Genomic DNA, 24,226 nt, shown 5'->3' on the forward strand with positions numbered 1-24,226 from the left:
AAAAAATGGAAATTCAAAAGATAAGAGAATTGTGTAAAGCCCTATTTGCAGACTTTAAAGAGCTGAGAGGATTGATGAGTGAATTTTTTCAAACTACTATGGAACTTACAATTGAAGCTAATAGAAAATTACAAGGCATGGTAGAATTAAAGATGAAAATATTATAATAATGAATTTGCAGATGGAGGAAACAACAACAGACTATGGCGAACTAAGCAATGATAAGAATGAAGTTCTATTAGTTAGTGGACATGATGTTAAATACTCTAATTATCAAATTTTGAGTGATGATATAACAAAAAAATTTAAGAATTGCCTGGCTATGGAAAGGGTTGTTGACCACAGACTTTACTATGAGTACATTGAGGTAAGTACAAATACAAAATGGAAAAGATGTGGTCAAAGCACTGGAATTTCCAGAATAAAAGAGGAGTTAAAAATAAAATTGATCGGTTGGGATTTGTAAGGAAGTGAAGGAAACAGAATAAAAAACCAAAGGGAAGGAACTGGGGCTATAAAATGATAGAAAGAAGTTTAAATTTGGATTTACACAAGAGATTTGGGATTATGAGAAAGGTTGCAATTATGAAAATGGTTGATTAGATTTAGATGTCTTATTTAGGATTTGATGTGTGGATTTTATGGAAATATTAGGTTTATTGATTATACTAAAATAGGTTTAACTGAATTTAATAATAATATAATTAATAATAATTTATTAGATTTGTATGCCGCCCCTCTCCAAGAAATTGGGGTGGCTCACAACAATAATAACAGTGTACAAATCCAATATTTAAAAACACAATTTAAAAACTCTTATTAATAAAATAATCACACAACCCTATCAAACCATACATAAAGCAGTAGTTAGGGGAGGTGTCAATTTCCCTATGTGTGGCAGCAAAGGTGAGTTTTCAACAACTTAAGAAAGGCAAGGAGGGTGGGGGCAGTTCTGATCTCCGGGGGGAGTTGGTTCCAGAGGGCTGGGGCCCCCACAGAGAACGCTCTTCCCCTTCTCGCCAGATGACATTGCTTAGTCGATGGGACCCAGAGAAGGCCCACTATGTGGGACCTAATTGGTCACTCGTATTCTTGTGACAGAAGACGGTCCAAGAGGTATTCTGGTCTGATGCCATGTAGGTCTTTATAGGTCATAACCAACACTTTGAATTGTGACTGGAAACTGATCGGCAGCCAGTGCAGGCCGCGGAGTGTTGATGAAATATGGGCGTATCTAGGGAGGCCCACAATTGCTCTCGTGGTCGCATTCTGCATGATCTGGAGTTTCTGAACACTTTTCAAAGTTAGCCCCATGTAGAGAGTGTTGCAGTAGTCGAACCTCGAGGTGATGAGGGCATAAGCGACTATGAGCAATGCCTCCCTGTCCAAATAGGGCTGCAACTGGTGCACCAGGCGAACCTGTGCAAACGCCCTCCTCGCCCCAGCCGAAATATGGTGCTCCAATGTTAGCTGTGAATCAAGGAGGACGCCCAAGTTGCGGACCCTCTCCGAGGGGGTCAGTAATTCTCCCCCCAGGGTAATGGACGGACAGATAGAATTGTCCTTGAGAGGCAAAACCCACAGCCACTCTGTCTTGTCAGGGTTGAGTTTGAGCTTGTTGACACCCATCCAGACCCCAACAGCTTCCAGGCACTGGCACATCACTTCCACTGCTTCGCTGACTGGATATGGGGTGGAGATGTATAACTGGGTATCATTGGCATACTGATAATACCTTGCCCCATTCTCTTGGATGATCTCACCCAGTGATTTCATGTAGATATTAAATAGCAGGGGGAAGAGGACCAACCTCTGAGGCACCCTGCAAGGGAGAGACCTAGAGGTCGACCTCTGACCCCCCCCACTAACACAGACAGCGACCGACCGGAGAGGTAGAAGGAGAACTACTGAAGAACAGTGCCTCCCACTCCCAACCCCTCCGCCTCCCTGCGGGGGAGGATTGGAGCCTTGAAGTCAATCCATAGCAGAAAATGGTCTAACCAGGACAAGGGCAAAACATCTAAGCCCCTTAGTCTCAGACCATCACTCAGCTGCTCCAAGAGAAATATCATATCAGGTGCGTGCCCCCCCTCGTGGGTTGGACCTTGAGCTACTTGGGTCTGATCCATGCCTGTCATGGTGGCCATGGACTCCTGTGCTAACCCGGAGGATTCGCCATGCGACGGTAGATTCAAGGCTCCCAAGACAATAAGTCTTGGGAACTTCAGTGCCAGCCTGGCTACCTCCTTGAGCAGCACAGGCAGGGCTGTTGACACGCAGCTGGGAGGCAGGTATGTGAGCAACAAGCCAACCTGAACCCCTAGGTCTAACTTCACAAGGAGATTAATGAAATGTATTAAATATGCTTAGAATTTTGGGAAATATTTGACTCGTTTAATATATTAAAATAGGTTCAAACAATTTTAATGAATATATTAAGGAAATATTAGGTTGGTTGATTACATTAAAATAAGCTTACCGTATATACTCGAGTATAAGCCGACCCGACTATAAGCCGAGGCACCAATTTTTTTGCCACAAAAACTGGGAAAACTTATTGACCCGAGTATAAGCCGAGGTTAGAAAATGCAGTGGCTACTGGTAACTTATAAAAATGGAAACCAATAAAATTACATTAATTGAGACATGTTTTAGAATATTTATTTTAAAGAAAACCAGTAAACTAGCTCTGTAAATTTAAAAGAGGGTAAACAAATTAACAATATTAACAATAAATTAAAAAGTAAAAAAAGTAGCTCAATCAGCAACAAAGCTAAAACCTAAGAGTTAGAATTCTTCAAAACTGGATTCCTTCTCATCATTAATTGGATTTACATTATTGTTCTGTTTTTATATATGCTGTCAGCCACCCTGAGTCCTTGGAGAGGGATGGCATACAAATCCAATTAGATAGATAGATAGATAGATAGATAGATAGATAGATAGATAGATAAATAAATCTGTATCCAAAGAAGAGCTTCAGCATTAGCTGCTGTGAGGTTATCAGCATGACCTCCAACTCTGTTATTGTTGTTTGTTGATTTTGTTGTTGTTTTTGTTGTTGTTGTTGCTGCTATATTTTGTCCATGTCAGCCACATGGTCTACTAATGAGTCTACAGAGAGGGGCTGCATACAAATCTAATAAATAATAATAAAAATAAATAATAATAATGACAAGAAGCTAAGTTCACCAGTTTCTTCCAAAGCCAGGCTGAGCCTCCAAGATTGTAAAAGTTGAAGCCAAGTGATTGTAATTCTCACCGGCCTAGAGTTTACAATGAAGCAACCACATTTAGCTGGAGAAAAATATGCAGACTCATCTATTATGCCTTAATGATCCCTTAAGCCCTTTGCTCAAACGGGGAACTGGAATAATTGCTAAAGGAGAGAACAGGAGCCAAACTGCACCTGGTGAACCACAAAACACATGCGGGTGCGGTTTTGGCAAGGTGGATTTTTTCCGACAGGCTGGTCTCTTGGATGTACGGCTTCGACGGGCTATTTTAAATGACGAAATGACAGAGAACTTGTCTTTCGAAACACTGGGAAGGGTGAGTTGACCTCCTTTCCCCGGCACCAGCAAAGTTGCCAGCCAACTGCTTCCGACGGCGTGCGAGAGGGGAAAAGCCGGTGAGGTCTGGGGGGGGGATTCCTGCTTCATGAGTCCCCCCCCGACCTCACCAGCTTCGCATCGTCTTTTCCCCTCTCGCACGCCGTCGGAGCAGTTGGCTGGCAACTTTGCTGGTGCCGGGGAAAGGAGGCAACTCACCACCAACTTTGCTGGACCTGGGGAAGGGAAGGTAGCTGCCCTACCCTCCCCACAGCCATGTCACTTGGAGCCCCCTTTTACTTCCCTCTTGGAGCTCCTGTCGGCATCTTGCAGCTGCCTTCCCTTCTCCGGGTCCAGCAAAGTTGCCAGCCAACTGCTCTGACGGCGTGCGAGAGAGGAACAGACGATGCAAAGCTGGTGAGGTCGGGGGGGGGACTCATGAAGCAGGAATCCCCTCCCCCCTGACTTCCCATCGTCTGTTCCTCTCTCGCACGCTGTCGGAGCAGTTGGCTGGCAACTTTGCTGGACCCGGAGAAGGGAAGGCAGCTGCAAGATGCCGACAGGAGCTCCAAGAGGGAAGTAAAAGGGGGCTCCAAGTGACGCGGCTGTGGGAAGGGTAGGGCAGCTGCGTGCGAGGAGAAAAAGGCGAGGGGAAGCCGGCGAGGTGGAGGGGGGGAGAGAGAAAGGGCGCATGCAGGCACCCTCTCTCTCTTCTTCCCCGCGACTGCCCCGATGGCGTGCAAGGGGGAAAAGGCGAGGGGAAGCCGGCAAGGAGGGGGAGAGAGAGAGAAAGGGCGCATGCAGGCACCCTCTCTCTCTTCTTCCCTGCGACTGCCCCGATGGCGTGCGAGGGGAAAAAGGCGAGGGGAAGCCGGCAAGGTGGAGGGGGGGAGAGAGAAAGGGCGCATGCAGGCACCCTCTCTCTCTTCTTCCCCGCGATTGCCCCGATGGCGTGCGAGGGGAAAAAGGCGAGGGGAAGCCGGCAAGGTGGGGGGGGACTCGTGAAGCAGGAATCCACCCCCCGACCTCACCATCGCCTTTTCCCCCTCTCGCACGCCATTGGAGCAGTTGGCTGGCGCCTTTGCTGGAGCCAGGGAAGGGAAGGCACCTGCAAGAAGACAGAAGCTCCAGCTCTAAGAGCAAAGGCAAAGGGCTGGCGTCTTTGCTAGAGCTGGGGAGGAGGCAACTGCCCCACTCTTGCCACAGCCGCTTCGGTTGGAGCGCCCTTTGCTGCCGCACTTTGCCCTTTCCCACACCCCGCCCAAGCCAGCAATGTCTGACAGGCTCCCGCGGTGCGCCCTCTTGTGGTGATCCGGCGCCCTCTTGTGGCGACCCGAGTATAAGCCGAGGTCGGGTTTTTCAGCCCATTTTTGGGGCTGAAAAACTCAGCTTATACTCGAGTATATACGGTAATTAGTTTTATTGAAATGTACAAACAAAGCAAGTTGAATTTGATAAGTAAAATTGGAATATAAGAATAGAGATATTTTTAAAGAAGTATTTTAATAAAGCAAATTGAATTTGATAAGTAAAATTGCCATATAAGAGCAGAGATGGTTTTGAAAGATTTATAAAAATGGAATTAGTGAACAATAGATGGTTTATGGTGCACTGAAAAAAATGTATGAAATTGGTTATATTTTTTCTTTTCTTTTTTCTTTTTTTCTGTTTTAGTATCTTTAATGTTTGTGATTTGATAGACTATATAGGGGTTTTTAGATTTAAGTAAATGTGTAAAGAGAAATAGGAGGCTCTACCAGTTAATTAGAATTTTAGAAATATTGTTTATTTGTCAGTATATATTTGAGGGAACATTAATGAAGAGAGGTAATACATGATGATTGTGATTGCTGGAGGACCATATTAGATTTAAAAAAATTGCAATGAGGGATAAAAGATTTATAGAGAAATTAATAATTTTGTATTATGATTTTTTCCCCAGGGATTATACAAGAGTTACTAACAAAATACTGCATTTTATTGTACTTGAAATAGAAGATATTTGATTTTTGTATTAAAGTGTACAAAGGAAAAAAAACAATAAAAACTTTTATACTTGGAAAAATTTCATTATTTTCTGTTTGTTGATTGCCACTTTAATCATTACTTTCTTTCAGTGTAGTAGTTCCAGATTTTAACTAGCGATCCCTAATCTATATTAGGGATAAAAGTTATATTTTATAAAAATAATCAAAGTCAGTGGGACTTACTAAAGCACATAACAAACCTTTCCTATAATAAAAATCGCACAAAACTAAAAATACACAGGCGCCTGGAGAAGCCACTATTAACAAAGTAAGTTGTCTCTGTAACGATGTGGGGTATATTAACACTGTGTCACACCGGACTACGTCATGCCTCACAAGACTGTCTTTACTTGACTCATGAGAATGTAGAATTAGGCACATATAACCACGGTGCATTGCATATACCCAACAAACTCCAGTGCAATGCGTACCCCTACAAAACTCTTCCCGTACCACTGGGGGTACAGGTAGAAACACTGGCCTATAGTGTAGATCTATGGTGATGTCATGTTCCATCCCCCTTTAATATTGACCCAAATGCATTCAAGATAATTTTCATCATTGTTGTGCTCAATTTCTGTAAAGAAGTAGTGATTTGTTATATAGTCATACCTCGTTTTACGAACCTAATTGGTTCCCGGGGGAGGTTCATAAGACGAAAGGTTCGTAAGACGAAACATTGTTTCCCATAGGAAACAATGTAAAATGAATTAATCCGTGCAACAACAAAAAAAACCCGCAAAAAACCGCTGCTGCCTGGCTGTCACCTTTTAAAACAGCCCGGAGGCTTCTCAGCGGCCTCCCGAACGCCAAACCCGAACTTCCAGGTTTGGCGTTCGGGAGGCCGCCGAGAAGCCCCCCGGCTGTTTTAAAAGGTGACAGCCGGGCTGTGGGGCTTCCCAGCAGCCTCCCGAACCCCAAAACCGGAGGTTCGGCAAAAGTTCGGGGTTTGGGAGGCTGCTGGGAAGCCGCGCAGCCCGGCTGTCACCTTTTAAAACAGCCGGGGGGCTTCCCAGCAGCCTCCCGAAGCCAGACACCAAACCCGAACTTCCGGGTTCGGCTTCAGGAGGCTGCTGGGAAGCCGCCCGGCTGTTTTAAAAGGTGACAGCCGGGCTGCCGGGCTTCTCAGCAGCCTCCCAAACTCCGAACCCGGAAGTTCGGCAAAAGTTTGGGGTTCGGGAGGCTGCTGGGAAGCCATGCAGCCCGGCTGTCACCTTTTAAAACAGCCGGGGAGCTTCCCAGCAGCCTCCCGAAGCTGAACGCCAAACCCAAACTTCCAGGTTCGGCTTCGGGAGGCTGCTGGGAAGCCCCCCGGCTGTTTTAAAAGGTGACAGCCGGGCTGCGGGGCTTGCCAGCAGCCTCCCGAACCCCGAACATGGAAGTTCGGCAAAAGTTCAGGGTTCGGGAGGCTGCTGGGAAGCCGCGCAGCCCGGCTGTCACCTTTTAAAACAGCCGGGGGGCTTCCCAGCAGCCTCCCGAAGCCAGACACCAAACCCGAACTTCCGGGTTCGGCTTCAGGAGGCTGCTGGGAAGCCGCCCGGCTGTTTTAAAAGGTGACAGCCGGGCTGCCGGGCTTCTCAGCAGCCTCCCAAACTCCGAACCCGGAAGTTCGGCAAAAGTTTGGGGTTCGGGAGGCTGCTGGGAAGCCATGCAGCCCGGCTGTCACCTTTTAAAACAGCCGGGGAGCTTCCCAGCAGCCTCCCGAAGCTGAACGCCAAACCCAAACTTCCAGGTTCGGCTTCGGGAGGCTGCTGGGAAGCCCCCCGGCTGTTTTAAAAGGTGACAGCCGGGCTGCGGGGCTTGCCAGCAGCCTCCCGAACCCCGAACATGGAAGTTCGGCAAAAGTTCAGGGTTCGGGAGGCTGCTGGGAAGCCGCGCAGCCCGGCTGTCACCTTTTAAAACAGCCGGGGGGCTTCCCAGCAGCCTCCCGAACGCCGAACCCGGAAGTTCGGGTTTGGCGTTCGTAAGACGAAAAAAGTTCATAAGAAGAGGCAAAATTTTTCTGAACCCCGGGTTCGTATCTCGGGTTGTTCGTAAGACGAGGGGTTCATATCTTGAGGTACCACTGTATATAATACAATTCCACATCCTCTTTAATTTGGTTTATCTCTTTTAAGTAATTTAATTGCGTAAAAAAGTATGCAAGTGTGTAAATATGCAAAGTAATACATTAACAAAAACAAAGTAAAAATGCACATATCTCTGATCGAAATTCTGAATGAAAAGGGGATGTAAATATCCCAAATGTATGTTTTATTTATGTTTATTTTTTCTTTTCTGCTGTTTTGTTTTTTTGTTTTGTTTTTCACTGCTTGCATCCATTATGTCTGTATAAATTTATTTAAAGTTTAATGTCATTGTTGTTTTGTGTTTTGTTTTTATTTTTAAAATTCATTTTTTAAAAAATTAAATAATTTAATCCGTCTAGCTTAGGGGTCCCCAAACTTTTTACACAGGGGGCCAGTTCACTGTCCCTCAGACTGTTGGAGGGCCGGACTATAAAAAAAAACTATGGACAAATCCCTATGCACACTGCACATGCCTTATTTTAACGTAAAAAAACAAAATGGGAATGTACTATTTAGAGGGGGGGGAAGAAGTCTGAAATTCATACATGTTTGTTTTGTTTTTAATTTTCTTTTGATTGGCTATACAAGGTTTGTTTGGTTTATAGAAAAATGTATAAAAATGTTTATAGAAAAATATATAAAGAAAGAAGGAAGCACTTTGGCATAATGGTTAATAAGTTAGAAATATAATTGGTGTTGTACTTTTTGAAGGAACATTAAGGAGGGAACTTAATTAAAAGAAAATTATGTACCTTGATGACAACATTAGAAAAAAAACTTTTGCATCTTTTTTGATGATTGATATTAGTCACTGACATTTTATTCAGGGAAAATTAGATGGTACATTGTATTGTTTGAATGTATGTTGAGAGAAAAATTTTAAAAAATTTACCCCCCCCCCAAAAAACCTCCTTCCTTCCTCCACTCCTCCATTCATTTCATTCTTCCTTCCTTCCTTGTTCCCTCCATTTCTTCTTCCTTCCTTCCTTCTTCCTTTCCTTCCTTCCTTTTCCCTCCATTTCTCCTTCTTTCCCTCCTTCCCACTTCCCACTTCTCTCTTCCCTCTCCCTTTCCCCCCTTCTTTCTCATTTGTTTTTTCCCTCTCCCTCCTTTTTTCCCTCCATCATTTTCTCATTTTTCTCTTGTTCTCTCTCACATTCCCTCCCCCTCTCACTTGTTTTCTCTCCCTCTCTCTCTTGCTTTCTCTCTCTCTCTCTCTCTCTCCTTTTCTTCTCTCTTCCTTCGGCAGCGGTGGCAGCTTCAAGGGACCAACAGCCAGTCCTTTTTGGAGCTGCGTTGCTGCAGCCTCCAAGGCCGCCCACCGAGGAGATCCCTTTGCCCGGAGGCGGCCTCAGAGGCTGCAACAATTCAGCCCAAAGAAAGACCAGCTCTTGGTCCCTTGAGCCCGCCACCGCCGCCTCCGTTCGGGCGAAGGGATCTCCTCGGTGGGCGGCCTCGGAGGCTGCAGCAACGCAGCTCCGAAAAGGACCGGCTGTTGGTCCCTTGAAGCTGCCGCCGCCCACTGCAGAGATCCCTTTACCCGAACGGAGGTGGCAGTGGCGGCGGGTTCAAAGGACCAACAGCCGGTCCTTTTCGGGGCTGCGTTGCTGCAGCCTCCGAGGCCGCCCACCGAGGAGATCTCTTCGCCCGGAGGTGGAGGCGGCCTCAGAGGCTGCAACAATTCAGCCCCGAGAAAGACCGGCTCTTGGTCTCTTGAGCCCGCCGCCGCCTCCGTTCGGGCGAAGGGATCTCCTTATTGGGCGGCAGCTTCAAGGGACCAACAGCTGGTCCTCGTTGAGCTGAGCTTCCTTTGGCTTCCTTCGAGGCGGCAGGTGAGCTTTGCAGCTTTGCCTCGAAGGAAGCCAAAGGAAGCTCAGCTCAGGGGCGGGCCTGAAGCAGCCGCCGCTGCCGCCTACTCCATCCCGTGCTTCGGCCGCGCCGGGGCCAAGTAAACCGAGGCTAGGCCCGTCGCCCCTGGCTCCAAGCACGGGGTCTGGGCAGTGGGCAAGCATCGGAAGGGCCTCGCCGTCACCTGGCTGGGGAAAAGCTCCCCTCCCTGCGATCTGGGACGGCGTGGCCGTTAACAAGTTAGTGCACGGGGGATCATGATGGCTTGTTTACTGCCCCCCCAGACGCTCTTGCAGGGCTTCTGGAGGAGGAGGAGGCGGAAAGCCAGGGGGTGGGGAGGAAAGCAATTGGCCAATTTCTTTCTCGCCTTTAGGGAGAGGAACTGTTGCTGCTCTGCCATAGGGTGCTTTCCTCCCCGCCCCCTGGCTTTCCTCTTCCTTGCCGCCACCAGACGCTCAGCAGCAGAGTGGAGGGGAGATTCAGGAACTTAGTACTGTATATAGATGGTAAAATCTCGTACGCTGCCGCAGCCCGGGTAAATGGCATCACGGGCCGTAGTTTGGGGACCGCTGCTCTAGCTGTATGTTCCATTTGTGGGTTTCATCCTATCAAGTTTCTGTAATGGCAACAATATCATATCTGATATTGCATTTCCTTGAATTTCTAATTCACCCTGTTTATTCCTTATTTATTTATTATTTATTTATTTATTGGATTTCTATGCTGCCCCACTCCAAAGACTCGGGGTGGTTTACAACATATAAAAAACAGTAAATTACAATGAAAATCAATCCAATTACATTAAAAATTGCATAACTATTTAAAATGTCAAGCTACATTAAAATCAATCATATTCATTCCTACAACATCCATACAATCATTCATTGGCCAGGGGTTAAGATCTAATCGGTCCAAGTCTGGCAACATAAATGAATCTTAAGACTCTTACGAAAAGTGAGGTGGGGGGCAGGCAGTACAAATCTCCAGGGGGCTGGTTCCAGAGGGCCAGGGCCCCCACAGAGAAGACTCTTCCCCTTGGTCCTGCCAAGTGACATTGTCTAGTTGATGGTACATGGAGAAGGCCGACTCTGTGGGACTTAATCAATCGTTGGGATTCTTTCGGCAAGACATGGTCCTGCAGGTAATTTGGTCCAATGCCATGTAGGTCATTACCAACACTTTGTATTGACCCCAGAAACCAATTGACAGCCAATGCAGACTGCAGAGCTTTTCAGATCACAGAGGTCAGAAAAACTGCTCCTGGCTGGGACCTGAGACCTAGTGAGAGAAGGAGGAGAGAAAGGTAGTGCTTTTTAAGACATTTTCTATTTCTTGAATTCAAAGAGCTTGGGCAGATATTACTGACTGGGAAGAAGGAGAAAGGCAAGAAAGGGACAATTTTATTGGCATTTTGAGATAGTGAGAGAAGGAGGAGAATTTAATGCCTAGTGAGAGAAGGAGGTGAATTTAATGCCAGGTAATTCAGTCCCTCTTTTTGATGGATCCAAACCATCTCTTGTGACTGCCACAATAGCAATGTAATCACATCGTTCTTCTGGCAATGTTCAGTTGTTTACCCTTGGAATGACAAGTCCTCAGGAAAAGGCATTCAGTGTTGGGGGGCCCAAGACCTTGCTCTTTGTGTTTGGCCTGCGAGATCCCCAGACTTAACCATGTGTGACTTTTTCTTGTGGGGATAAGTAAAAGATTGGGTTTATGTTCTACCACTACCCACTAACTTCAATGACCTTAAACTTCGAATAATAAAAGCAATCAGTTCAATGGATTTCAATATACAAATATGTGCCTGGGAGGAATTATCTTATCGCATTGATGTTTTATTTTATTTATTTATTTTATTATTTAGATTTGTATGCCGCCCCTCTCCGAAGACTCGGAGCTGTAGATGGTAGTCACATTGAACCCTTGTAAGACAGGAAATAAAAGTTGATTGTGAGTAGAATACTTGTTAGTTGGCTGTAGTTTTGTATTACGTTTCCTTAATAAAATATTGGTCATAAAATCAGTTCATTCTTTTTGAATAACTGTGTATTTCTTTTGTAGAGTTTTTCATTGGACCAGCTGCAGGATCATGACTAATAAAACCAAAGCCTTTCCTTTTATACCAGTCTTTTAGCCACACATTAAATTCCTTTACACACTGCCCTTTCCCTTTTTGTTCCTTATATACTGGTAAAACCTCTGAAAATATAAGTCTACCACCTATACTATTGAGTTCATACACCAAGCTCTGGAAATCATTCTGTACAGAAAGTACATCTTTTTTATTCATATCATTTGTGCCAAGATGTATAATATCAACAACATCACAGTTCTTATTGATATTCTTGATTATCTTAAGTATGCTTCTTGTCTCTGCTGGCAGTAGCACCTGGCAGATACCTGGCCTCTTTCAAATCCTTTCCTAAATTTATATCTCTTACAAGTGAATCACCTACCAGAAGGTGGCTTCTCTTTTTGGATACCTTGCTCTTTTTGTGTGACTGATGTGCAATACCTGATTCACACTTTCCCTTTTCAAAGTAAGTTCTTCATCTTCTACTTATTTGAGTTATCATTATCACAACTACCTTGTCCTGTCAGTTGAGTGTTTCTATTAATGTCAGCAAGGGCACTGTAATCTGTTATGCTGTAATGTGAAAGCTTTGTGTCTATGGTTCACAGCTCTCACACTACCAGATTCCATGATTGTTCATACTGGCCTTTTCCTGCAGGATCTTTGTGGTAGAGGGGGCTGATAGTGGGGCAGCTCAATAGAGTGGAATGGCTGAATTGGGCGTCTAATTTCTGCTTGCAGAACACAGATTAAAGATTTTAGATAGGTAATCTGTCCACATAGATTAGTACCTTAATTTAGAAAGAAGGCAGTATTCAAATTTGTATTTTATTTCAATTGTTTCTCTTTAGTCAACCAAATACAGTAGTACCTCGTCTTACGAACTTAATTCGTTCCATGACCAGGTTCGTAAGCTGAAAAGTTCAGAAGATGAAACAATGTTTCCCATAGGAATCAATGTAAAAGAGAATAATGCGTGCAATCTCAAAACTCACCCTTTTTGCCTCATTACTGCCGGCATTCAGATCCTAGTTTGGGGGTGGAGGAGAGGGGGAGACAGTGCAGGCTGCCTGGATGGAGCCTCGTGGGTGGACCCTCCCCTCAGAAACCCCGAAGCTGGGACCCATGCTCCATTCCTGGCTGCTGGCTCTCTGAAGGAAAGTCAAGCCAGCCGGGTGGGGAGGGAGGAGAGCTGAGAGAGAGGGAAGCCACCGCCGATGAAGCACTTAGGGGGATGTCCAGCTGGGGGTCCAGAGTCGCCTCTACTCAGCACCCCCAAGCTGAGGAGGGTGGCTCCCTGCTTCTCTGACCCTCTCCTAAAAAACCCCGGTTCTCAGGATGAAAGAAAAATTCAGAACGAAAGACAAGCCAGCCGGGGTGGGGGGCTGAAAGAGAGGGAAGCCACCGCACACGAAGCCCTTGGGAGGATGTCCAGCTGGGGGAGGGAGTCATCTCTCTTGGTACCCCCGAAGCCCAGGAAGGTGGCTCCCTGCTTCTCTGACCCTCCCCTAAAAAAACCCGGCTCTCAGAACAAAAGAAAAACTCAAAACGAAAGGCCCCCTAGCTGGCTTGTCTTTCGTTCCCCCAAGGGCTTCATCTGCGGTGGCTTCCCTGTCTTTCAGGCCCCCCCCCAGCTGACTTGTCTTTCGTTCTGAGTTTTTCTTTTGTTCTGAGGACCGGGGGTTTTTAGGGGAGGGTCAGAGAAGCAGGGAGCTGCCCTCCTCGGCTTGGCGGTGGCTTCCCTCTCTTTCAGCCCCCCTACCCACTCGGCTGGCTTGTCTTCTTATGCACGTCCAGAGGTGGGAAATCCCAGCGGGGGCGGGAAGCAAATGGGAAATCCTGGTGGTAACAGTCACAAGGCAGGGGAATCCCTGTGGCAGTAAGCGAGCGCATGCACAGTAAGAGAGCCCATGCATCCGGGCTCGGGTTCGTAAGACAAAAATGGTTCTTAAGACGAGGCAAACAAATCTTAAACCCCGGGTTTGTATCACGAAAAGTTCGTATGAAGAGGCGTTCGTAAGACGAGGTATCACTGTACCATTATTTGTGAGCGTTGATTAAAAAAATAAAGGAGATTCTCTAATTAGGCTCTCCTGATGTTCACAAAACCTCTTGCATGATTCAACTCTAGCAGCTTCCTCTATTGTCCATTTTCCAAGGCAAATGTTAAGAGATACAAACTGTGGTATTCTGAAAGCTTCACTCAAGTTATTCTTACATGTAGCATTAATGATTAATGATAAATCCTGAGGGAAACTCTTGGCTTAAAATTTGCTAAATTTGTTATAGGTTTTATTTATTATTCATTCTGTATATTTTATATATCTTTTAAGAACCAAAGGAATAGCTCCAACCAAAGTATCAGGGTTTGAAGTTAGTTGGAGCAGTTTTCAAAAGCTTAAATGAAAAAGATGTGACTAAATTATGTGTGAGATACTTACGGATGAATTTGCTGTTGATTACAAATATGTTGTAGTTTTCTGTCCTTATATGTTAAAGAAAGAGATGGTATTTGCCAAAAGTTTCAAATTTGCCATAATAACACTTTTTACTGTTTTTACTGACCTAAAAAACAAATCGTCATTTTTGGTCTATACCCATGAGAGTATGTGAAATACGGGATTATTTTTAAAAAGGAGCTAATTTCATAATACATTGCTTCAATTCTCAAGCATCGTCATGTTAATAATTATTTCATCTTCAACTGCAGCAAACACGAGCAAGTAATAGATTCAAACTTAATGTAAACCGTTGCAAACTCAACTGTAGAAATTATGACTTCAGCAATAGAGTGATCAATGCCTGAGAACGCACTACCAGATTCTGTGGTTTCTTCCCCAAACCCCCAAAACTTTAACCTGTCTACTGTTGACCTCTCCCTGTTTCTAAAAGGTCTGTAAGGGCTATGCATAAGCATACTGTCCTTTTATTGTTACTTTTTACTTATGTTTTGTTTATATAAACAACTACTAGCCTATACATGTTTGACAAATAAAATAAATAAAATGAGTCAGTGACCATTTGAAAGAGTAGTTATCTAAGTTTTGAATGATTGCCACAATAGCAATGTAATCACGTCGTTCTTCCGGCAATGTTCAGTTGTTTGTTTACCCTTGGAATGGCAAGTCCTCAGGAAAAGACATTCGCTGTTTGCGAGCCCAAGACCTTGCTCTTTGTGTTTGGTCTGTGAGATCCTCAGACCTAACCACGTGTGACTTTTTCTTGTGGGGATAAGTAAAAGATCGTGTTTATGTTTTATCATTACCCACTAACTTCAGTGACTGTAAATATTCGAATAATAACAGCATCAATTCGGTGGATTTTGATATGCAGATATGCACCTGGGAGGAATTCTCTTATCGCATTGATGTTGCCCATGTTGCAGGTGGTAGTCACATTGAACACTTGTAAGACAGGAAATAAAAGTTGATTGTGAGATGGCTGGAGTTTTGTATTACTTTTCCTTAATAAAATATTGCTCATAAAATCAGTTCATTCTTTTTGAATAACTGTGTATTTGTTCCTAATATGTTCCTAACATATTCAGAATGATACTACAGCAACTCATGCTTTGATGTTTATTTTTTTCTCTTTGAAATATTTCTGGGCTTGTTTTAAATAGATCTTCATTAACAAAGTCTTTCCATCAGCTGTGTGAGAGAAAATTGTACAGGTAGTTCTTGACTTACAATGGTTTAATGATCAAAATTACAATTGGAAAAAGTGACATATGACCATTTTTAGATTGCCCCTCAGAACTAAGCTGAACAAGAGGAAGGTTTTATACAGTTAATGTCTAATGTTTCCAATTTCCATTCCTAATAGAGGACTAGAACCTAAATGTTCTATTCCAGCATTGTTTAACTGCTATACCTATATCAGATCCCCAATACAATGCAATGCAGTACATTAATGTGTGTCTTGTGTATTTCCTGTTTAAACAATGGACCTCTGCAAAGCAAGTCTCTTATTTTATCAATTTCAGAAATACAAGAGTTAAGCACTGGCTGCATTTGATCTTAGCTGCATCTCCCTCATTAGCCAGAGATTATGATGGCCTCATCTGGGATATTAGCCAACAAAGGATCGTAAATCTTTAATTGTCTTTCTTACTTTGACAAAGTACTAACATATGTCCCAGGGAAATTTCAATGCTTTAGCAAAACCCAGACAAAATACGGCTCTCAGTTTTGATGGTATGGCAGCCATGCCGAATGTTGTCTTTCCAAACCCCATGTTCCCATCAGCCTTTTTTATATACTGCCAGGTGTGGCCAAATGTTTCATAGAAATATTCACCTCCAAGACCTCTTCTATAGAGATATTGATATCTGGATTTTAACCTCCTCACCCTGGCATCTAATAGTGGCTCCTGATCCCCAATGTCCCCATCACCCTCTGACTCAGACCCTATCATAATTGGGGGTTCCACAGTCTCTGATGGTCCCTCAGATTCCAACTCTCCTTCACTCTCAGACTCAGCTGGCAGCAATGCTGGCCTAGGATACCAAAACAGATCCAGCTCATCTTCCTCAAAATCCATGACCAGATGAGCCAGACACAGATCACTCACAACAGTATATATAATAATCATATGTGATAATTCAGTTATTTTCTTCATGGTTCTGAGTTGCTTACAGGATTTTATTTTATTTATATTTTGTATTTCAGGCAGAAGGTTCCAGACTTCAAAAAGAGCTCCGAGGATATTTAGCTGCAATTAAAGGTAATTGCAATGAAAACAGTACATTTTTTGCTACAAAGTTTAAATGTAAAACTTAATTCATTTCTTTGTGAAACTTGTGAAGTTGTTTTCTCCAGGTCTCCTATCAAGCAAACTGAGACTACTAAAAGAATAAAACTACTAGTCCACATGATATACAAGAAACAGCTCAGTGAGAAAGGTCATTATTATTACTAAACTGCAGATGTATCCCCAAATATAAACCTACATATAAGTATTGTGCAAAAGTGTTAGGCAGTTGTGCAAAAATGATGTAAATTCAAAATGCTTTCAGAAATAGAAATATTAATAGTCTATTTTTATCAATTAACAAATTGAAAATAAATGTACAGAAGAAGAGAAATCCAAATCAAAACAATATTTGATGTGACTACCCTTTCCCTTCAAACCAGCATATATTCTTCTAGGTATACTTGCATACTGTTTTTGAAATAACTCAGCAAAATTCCTTCAAGGTCCAAACATCTTAGAAAATTAAGCACAGATCTTTTATGGATGTAAGCTGCATCAAACCTTCTGCCCCTTCATGTAATCCAAAACAGACTTGAAATCAGGTCTCAGTGGAGGCCAAGTCATCACTTCCAGGACTTCTAGTTTTTCTGTGTGCTGAAAATAGTTCTGAATGACATTAGCTATATATTTTGGGTACTTGCCCTGCTGCAGAAGAAATTTGAGACCAATCATATGCTTCCCTGACAGTGTGGCATGATGGATAAGTATCTGCCTGTATTTCTCAGCATTAAGGAATCATTGATCTTGACCAAATCTCCAACTCCATTTGCAGATATGCAGTCCCAGACTTGAAAGGAATCATGCTACATTGTTGCCTTATTGTACTGTTCTCCAGCTCTATGGCAAACAAACTGCCTCCTGCTATAGCCAGATCTTTCCAATGTTGACTTTTCAGTCCAGACAACCTCCTGCCATTTTTATTTTTATTTTTTTGCCCTCTAGTTCTGATGTTTTACTGCCTAGTGGAATCGCTTAGCCTTGTTTTCACATCAAAGCTATGACTTTTTGGCTGCAATTCTTCCATGAAAATCACTTCTGGGAAGACTTCTTCAAACAGTAGATGAATATACTTGAGTTACACTGGTTTCTATCAGTTTCGTACTGATGGCACTGCTGCACAACTTCCAATGTCAAAGGCAAGTAAGCTTGATGTGTCTTTCATCTGCTGCATTAATTTCCTGGCCAACCACTGCATTTACAATCCTTGATGTTGCCCATTTCTTCAAGAACAGCACAAAGGGGGGGGGGGGGGGTGTTGGGCCACTTACCAAGCTTACCAAGTGTATAAAATGGCTTTCCATGAAACACAGCCACTTCCAGCTGTCCTATAAATTTTTTGGAGATGTAGGGGATGGGAAGAATGAGACATCCTGACAATTGAATCTAGGATGGTGATCCAAGTAGGATAGGCAGGAGAAGCACCAGAGAGATTGGATGAGAAACAAGATGGTCTGCAATGACAGTCATGAAGAGCTGACAGCTGGATGAGACTGGTGACAAGCTAGCGGGACAACAGAATGATTTATCCTGGAGAAAATTGATTCTGATTATTTCAAGTGAGTGGTTTTGGGAGAAGAGCATCCTGGAGAAGACGCTAGGTGGTAGATTAAAAGAGAGAAGGGGCCCCAGAAAGAAGAAATGTGGAAAGTTCTTCCCTCCTTCGTGATTTAAGCCAGCAAGGGAAAGTTTGGGTGAACAAGAGGAAGTTGAACAAATGCAATCATCTAAGCAAATCAAGGAGAAATCAGGGTGAGACTCAAGAAGAAGGTACAAAGTAGACTGTCACAGCTTTGATAATTAAAAAGAGATGACTAATAGTGTAAGCTAACATTTTGTAGATGTCCTTCTTGTCACTTCTAATTAATAGTAGAAATACTATACATTAGAACTGACAACTAGGAAATACAGTACTATACATTAGAAGTGACAAGAAGGACATCTACTGGTTGAAAAGAAGATTGGTTTCTATGAAAGTTGACATGGGGGTGGGGAGAATACAACAACAATGATAAAAAGTGGGTCTTTATAAGATTAGTTGAACTTGTAAACTCTTGTTTAAGGAAAAAGACTTTTTGAAGAAAAGAATACTCAAATATATATATAATTGTGTGTGTGTGAGAGAGAGAGATAGAGTGAGTGTAACATTTTTGCTGATAATGAAAAGGAAAGGACACTTCTATAGATATAGTTTGAGCTTATTTGCACTCATCAGGTAGCCATACCCTTACTGGAATTGGAACCTGGGCCTCTGCCTTGTAAGGCAGTGACCTTAGCCTTTAGGCTACAGGCTCATCTCCTGTATCAGCTGTACCAAGGAAGGGTTATTTGTGATTTCTTTGTCGAATCATATTTGCTTACAAGCTTACTCGGGCTTACAAGGCAGAGCCTTAGGTTCAAATCTCAGTAAGGGTGTGGCTACCTGATGAAGCCAAACAAGCCTGAAATAGATCTATAGTAGTCTCCCTTCTTTTTTATTATCAGCAAAAAATATGTTACACTTATAGATTATAGTTGTTGGCTATAAAAAGCTTATCTGCCTTGGAATATGGCCCCTACTGGGGTCAAGAGGCAAAAACGGAAGCTGTGGTGCTTCTTCCATATGCCAGGGAGATTCAACAAAAAATCACATACATATGTGTAACATACATATATACATACATATACCATATATATATATATGAGCAATTCCTGGGGGGTATAGAAATAATAATAACAATATTAAATAGTGATGTTTATATTAATGTATTTTTGTATGTTTAAATGATTGTCATTATTAACTAATCTTTTTTTCTCTTTGTTTCTAATATTAAGATATAGATAATTAAAATAATAAGGATCTCGTGGTAATTATTGTACCAATGCTACTAGCTTAGCAAATTCTAAGATAAGATAGAAAATAGGTAATAGTAGCAATTTAACAGTATTAACAGTATCAGAGCAACAGAAGCTGTAATTTATCCCAATACACTGGCTACAAACAAAATTCTAACCTATGAACAATTACAATGAAAACAATCAACTTATTCCAATTCAAGATTTACAAAACAAAGGGATTGTTGTAGATTGGACACATTATTTACAGATAAAATCCAAATATAACGAAGATAAAAACAAAATAGGATTTCAGAAAACAAATGAATTGGATAAAATATTATTGGGCATGGACAAAAAACTCCTTTCCAAAATATATAATTTTTTGTTAAATTGGGAAACAGTTTGTAACACAAATTCTGTTGAGTTTGATTTTTGAGCTTTTTAATAGTCAATTAGGCATGTTGGTTTCTAAACTGTATTTAGTTTTCTTCTACCACATCAAGTTTTTTCTCTACAGACGTGTGTGTGTGTGTGTGTGTGTGTATATCACATGTTTTTTGCTGAATTTTTTAAAATTAAGGGAGACTAGGATGGCACCATTTCGGCCTTGTTCTGGCCTCATCAGCTAGCCACTCCCTTACTGGGATTTGATCCGGCAGCTTCTGCCTTGTAAGGCAGAGAATTAACCTCTAGGCCACCAGATCTGATCTCTTTCAGCATATACATACATACATACATACATACATACATACATACATACATATATGACGGTCTTGGTATATTTGGGTTTCTTCCCGTGTAGGATTTGGAAATTTCTGGCGACGTTTTGATGAGGTCCCACTCGTCATCTTCAGGCTGGTGTTTCTGTCCTTGTTCTAGGGCAAACACAGCGAGACCTGAGCTGCCTTCCTTCTATAAATACTGGTGGCTGGGTGTGGTTTGATGGCTTAGCAATTGCCTGCTGTGTAGAAACTTCCTGGTGAGTCCGTGGGGTAACACTTGGGGTCGTTGATGTAGCTGAGGTATGCTGATTAGTTAATGGTTGTGGATTAGGCATGATATCCTGAGTAGTTGGAGCTTGCAGGCTACTTGATTGTTTTGCAATGTGTGTTCTGAGTCTGGTTTCAGTTTCTATGGCTGGGATACGTTTGAGGGCTGGTTTCCAGATGTCTGGTAGGCGGGAGATATCATCCCGCTTGTTCATATTTTGGGGATGTTTTTCTATCTCGATGGTTTCCATGATTATTCTTTTGCTTTAGTGTTCTGTTTTGGAAATTAATTTAGTACTGTCAAAATCAATTTCATGTCCTGTAGTTTTGAAGTGTTGGAAAAGGGAGGAGGTTTTTTCTTTTTTCCTTAATGCATTCTTATGTTCTGCAACACGTGCATTTACTCTCCTGTTAGTTTGTCCAATATATGTGGCTGGGCAGATTTTACACGGTATTTGATAAACTCCCTGGTTTTCTAGCTGGATGTTGTCTTTCAGGTTTCTTAGGATGTTGGCTATCTGTACCAAAGGCTGTCTTGATGTTGTGTTTGTGGAGAATTTTACTGATTTTTTCTGTGGTGCCTTTGATGTAAGGGAGGAGGGCGATGCCATTGCCCTGTTCTATGTCTTGGTTCTTGGGGGGTGTTGATTGCCTCTCTTTGGAATCCATTGGAAATTAATACATTTGTGAGACTGTGTAATTCAGGTTCCAGGTGGTCTTTGTCGGCTAGGTGTTTGGTTCTGGAAATGAGGGTCTTGGCTATGGAATTGATCTGTGCAGGGTGGTGGTGGGGTTTTGTGTTCAAGTAGTGGTTGGTTTGTGTCTTCTTTTGGTAGACGGTATGTCCTAGGGAGCCATTGGGCTTTTTGTAGATTAGGACATCCAGGAAGGGAAGTTTGTTGTTGGTTTCTATTTCCATGGTGAATTGTATTTTGGGGTGTAGGCTGTTGAGATGTGTGAGAAAGCTGTCCAGTTTTTCTTTCCCATGTGGCCAAATTACGGAGGTATCATCTACATATCTAAGCCAGAGTTTGCGTTTGTATTCAGATTTGTCCAAGGCGTTGGTTTCAAAATGTTCCATGTATAAGTTTGTGATGACGGGTGACAGGGGTGATCCCATGGGGGCTCCTTCTATCTGTTTGTATTTTTGTCCATTGGGGATGAAGTATGTATTCATCAGGCAGTGGTTGGTCAGATCTAAGATGTGCTTCGGGGGGTTGTATTTGTTTTGGATGGCTGTCAGGGCTTCTTTGATAGGCACCTGGGTGAAGAGAGATATGACATAGAAACTTACGAGAAGGCCACTGGGTTGTAGGTTTTGTTCCTTTATGATTTCTATGAAGTGGAATGAGTTTTGTACATGAGACATAATGGATTCTGCATAGGGCTGGAGTTGTTTGGCAAGAAATTTGGCAAGATTCTGTAGGGGTGAGTCTATGGAGCTGACTAGGGGTCTGAGTGGTGTTCCTTCTTTGTGTATCTTGGGGAGGCCATAGAGCTTGGGGCATCTGGATGATTTTTCTCTGGGGATGATTCTTTGCTGGATTTCTTCACTGATGGGACAAGCTTTTATTTTGGATTTGGTGGTTTTTTCCAGGTAGGTGGTAGGATCTGTGCTTAGAGGTTTGTAAGCGGGGTCTTGGAGTAGGTTGGATAGCTTGTGGCATTGCCTTTGTCTGCTGGGAGGATGATTATGTTATTGTCTTTCCTCAAGATGGTGAGTGCTTTCTATTCATCTTTATGTAAGTTGCTTCTGGGTGGAATGCTGGAGCAGAGGACATTGGTGACTTCGAGTCTGATTTTGTTGGCTTCATCTTGGTTGATTTTGGTTAGGGTGGCTTCAACTCCGCATATGATGTTTTCAGTGGGGATGCGTTTGGGGATATATATATTCTATTGGATCACCCTAGCATATTGAAGGAACGTCACAAATTCTCTGCCTTGCAAGGCAGAAGCCCCAGGATCAAATCCCAGTAAGGGTATGGCTAGCTGATGAGACCAGAACAAGGCAAAAATAGCGCTATCCTAGTCTCCCTTAATTTTAAAAAATCAGCTAAAACATGTGACACACACACACACACACACACACACACACACAGAGGCAACATGAGCACCAAATTGTATTTTTTATATAGCCATCTTGCTAATTTCCCGGAAAATCTTGATGCAGTCAGTGATGAGCAGGGTGAGTGATTCCACCAAGATTTGAAGGTCATGGAGGCATGTTATCAAGGTAAATAGAAATACATATGATGGCTAACTATTGTTGGAGCATCATCAGTGATGGGCTCCTATGGGAATGGTCTGGAATGCAGTTCCGGTAGCAAAATTTGGAGCTCCACCCCAGAGCACCCAATTCGCTCTGAAAGATGTTGAAACAAAATGCATAAGCCACGCCCACGGTGTGGTAGTAAAACTTTTGGTAACCCATCACTGAGCATCACACAAGAATGTTCCCAGATTAAATACTCCAGAAAAAGCTATAAGTGAAAAATTTTACCTTAATATGTATACTGTATTTTTTGGAGTGTAAGAAGCACCTTAATTTTTTGGGAGGAACATAGGGAAAAGAATCTGCTTACCAAGCGTCCTTAGTCTGGTGAGCTTCAGCACATTATTTTATACCCTGGTTAGGGCTTTAAAAAAACTTTATTAGGAGAGAGAAACAATGGAAGAGCTTGCAAGGCAGTAAAAGTTGGGAACATCATTAGCACCTGGAAAGAAACATTCGGAGCAAGTAGAATAATGGGGGGGGGGGGAGACTTAGGGCTTGCAAAACATTATTTGCAGAAGTAACAATGAAAGAGCTTGCAAGCCAGTAAGAGCTGGGAACATTGTTAGTATCTGGTTAGGGCTAGAAAGAAACATTCGGAGCAAGTAAAGCAATGGAAAAAAAGCCTACAAAAACAGGGTTTGGAAAACATTCTTCGCAGAGAGTAACAATGAAAGAGCCTGCAAGGGGGTAAGAGTTGGGGACATCATTAGCACCTGGTTAGAGCTGGAAAACATTTGGAACAGGTTAGACCACTGCAGAAAAAAAATCGTGCAAAGACTTAGGTCTTGAAAAACATTCTTTGCAGAGAGCAACAATGAAAGAGCTTTCAAGCTGGTAAGAGCTGTAATATTGTTATCACCTGGTTAGAGCTGGTATGAAATTTATTCGGAGTAAGTTAGAGGAATGAAAATAACCCTCCAAAGAGTTAGGGCATGGAAAACATTCTTCACAGAGAGAAACAATGAAAGAGCTTGCAAGGTAAGAGCTGGAAAGATCATTAGCAGCTAGTTAGGGTTGGGGGGGAGCTAAATGCAGTATAACACACACACAAATTATCAGCCTCTTTTAGGGAGGAAAAAGGTATGTCTTATACTCTAAAAATACAGTAATTACTTTAGGTAAAAAACAACTATGAACACAATTTAACTTGCAGTAACTATTATAGCCTTTGTATGAATAAAAGTATTCTTTGTAAACAGTATATTTGGTAACTTTTTACTTTCCTTTCCTTTATATGCACAATTTGTATGACTTGAGGGTATCCTGTAGCTTAAAAAGTTGATGTGATAGACAAAAACTGTGGTTATTTTTGGATCCAGAAGCCAAAAGTTGGTTGAAAATAAGTCACAGATTTAAGACAATGAAATTGCTGTTCCCCAGGGTGATCATCAGAAGATTGCATGGGCCCCAATTTTTTATTATACTATTAATTTAAACAGATGGGAAAATATGGATTATCAATTATAAATTAACAATATCATCCACATTCAAGGAAAACATAAAGTGTCATTTGCCACCTACCCACTTATCTAAAATGTATTCAAATTTGTCCGCAAAATGTTGAAAATGTAAAGAAAACAATGGAACATATTATTATATATGGTGAATGTGCCCATTTGCAAAAAAATTAGACATTATTTAGAGCAAATTACCACTCAGCAAATCCCATTATATTTACCTGGAGTAATTAGACAAAAAAATATCCAAAGACAGATACTTAATATTGCATATGATAACCGCTGCCAGGCTCGTATATGTGCAGAATTGGAAATTAGACACCATCCCCTCAACATTAAATCTAATGAATAAAATCCATGAAAT

At 42.5% G+C, this 24,226-nt stretch overlaps 1 protein-coding gene across 7 annotated transcripts in view; it reads left to right on the forward strand.

The window, feature by feature from the left end:
- Window positions 1-24,226, forward strand: part of AMPH (amphiphysin) — a 449,568-nt gene that overhangs the window by 66,809 nt on the left and 358,533 nt on the right. For 6 of the 7 annotated variants that reach the window (XM_070726278.1, XM_070726279.1, XM_070726284.1 and 3 more), the window contains exon 3: window positions 16,243-16,297. In XM_070726278.1, coding sequence (XP_070582379.1) covers window positions 16,243-16,297 — 55 coding nt within the window. Of the gene's footprint in view, window positions 1-11,362; window positions 11,449-16,242; window positions 16,298-24,226 lie in introns of all 7 variants that reach the window. The other variant, XM_070726281.1, reaches the window with a different exon arrangement.

Source organism: Erythrolamprus reginae, chromosome Z (genome assembly GCF_031021105.1).
Source record: "Erythrolamprus reginae isolate rEryReg1 chromosome Z, rEryReg1.hap1, whole genome shotgun sequence".
Classification (NCBI taxonomy): Eukaryota; Metazoa; Chordata; class Lepidosauria; order Squamata; family Dipsadidae; genus Erythrolamprus; species Erythrolamprus reginae.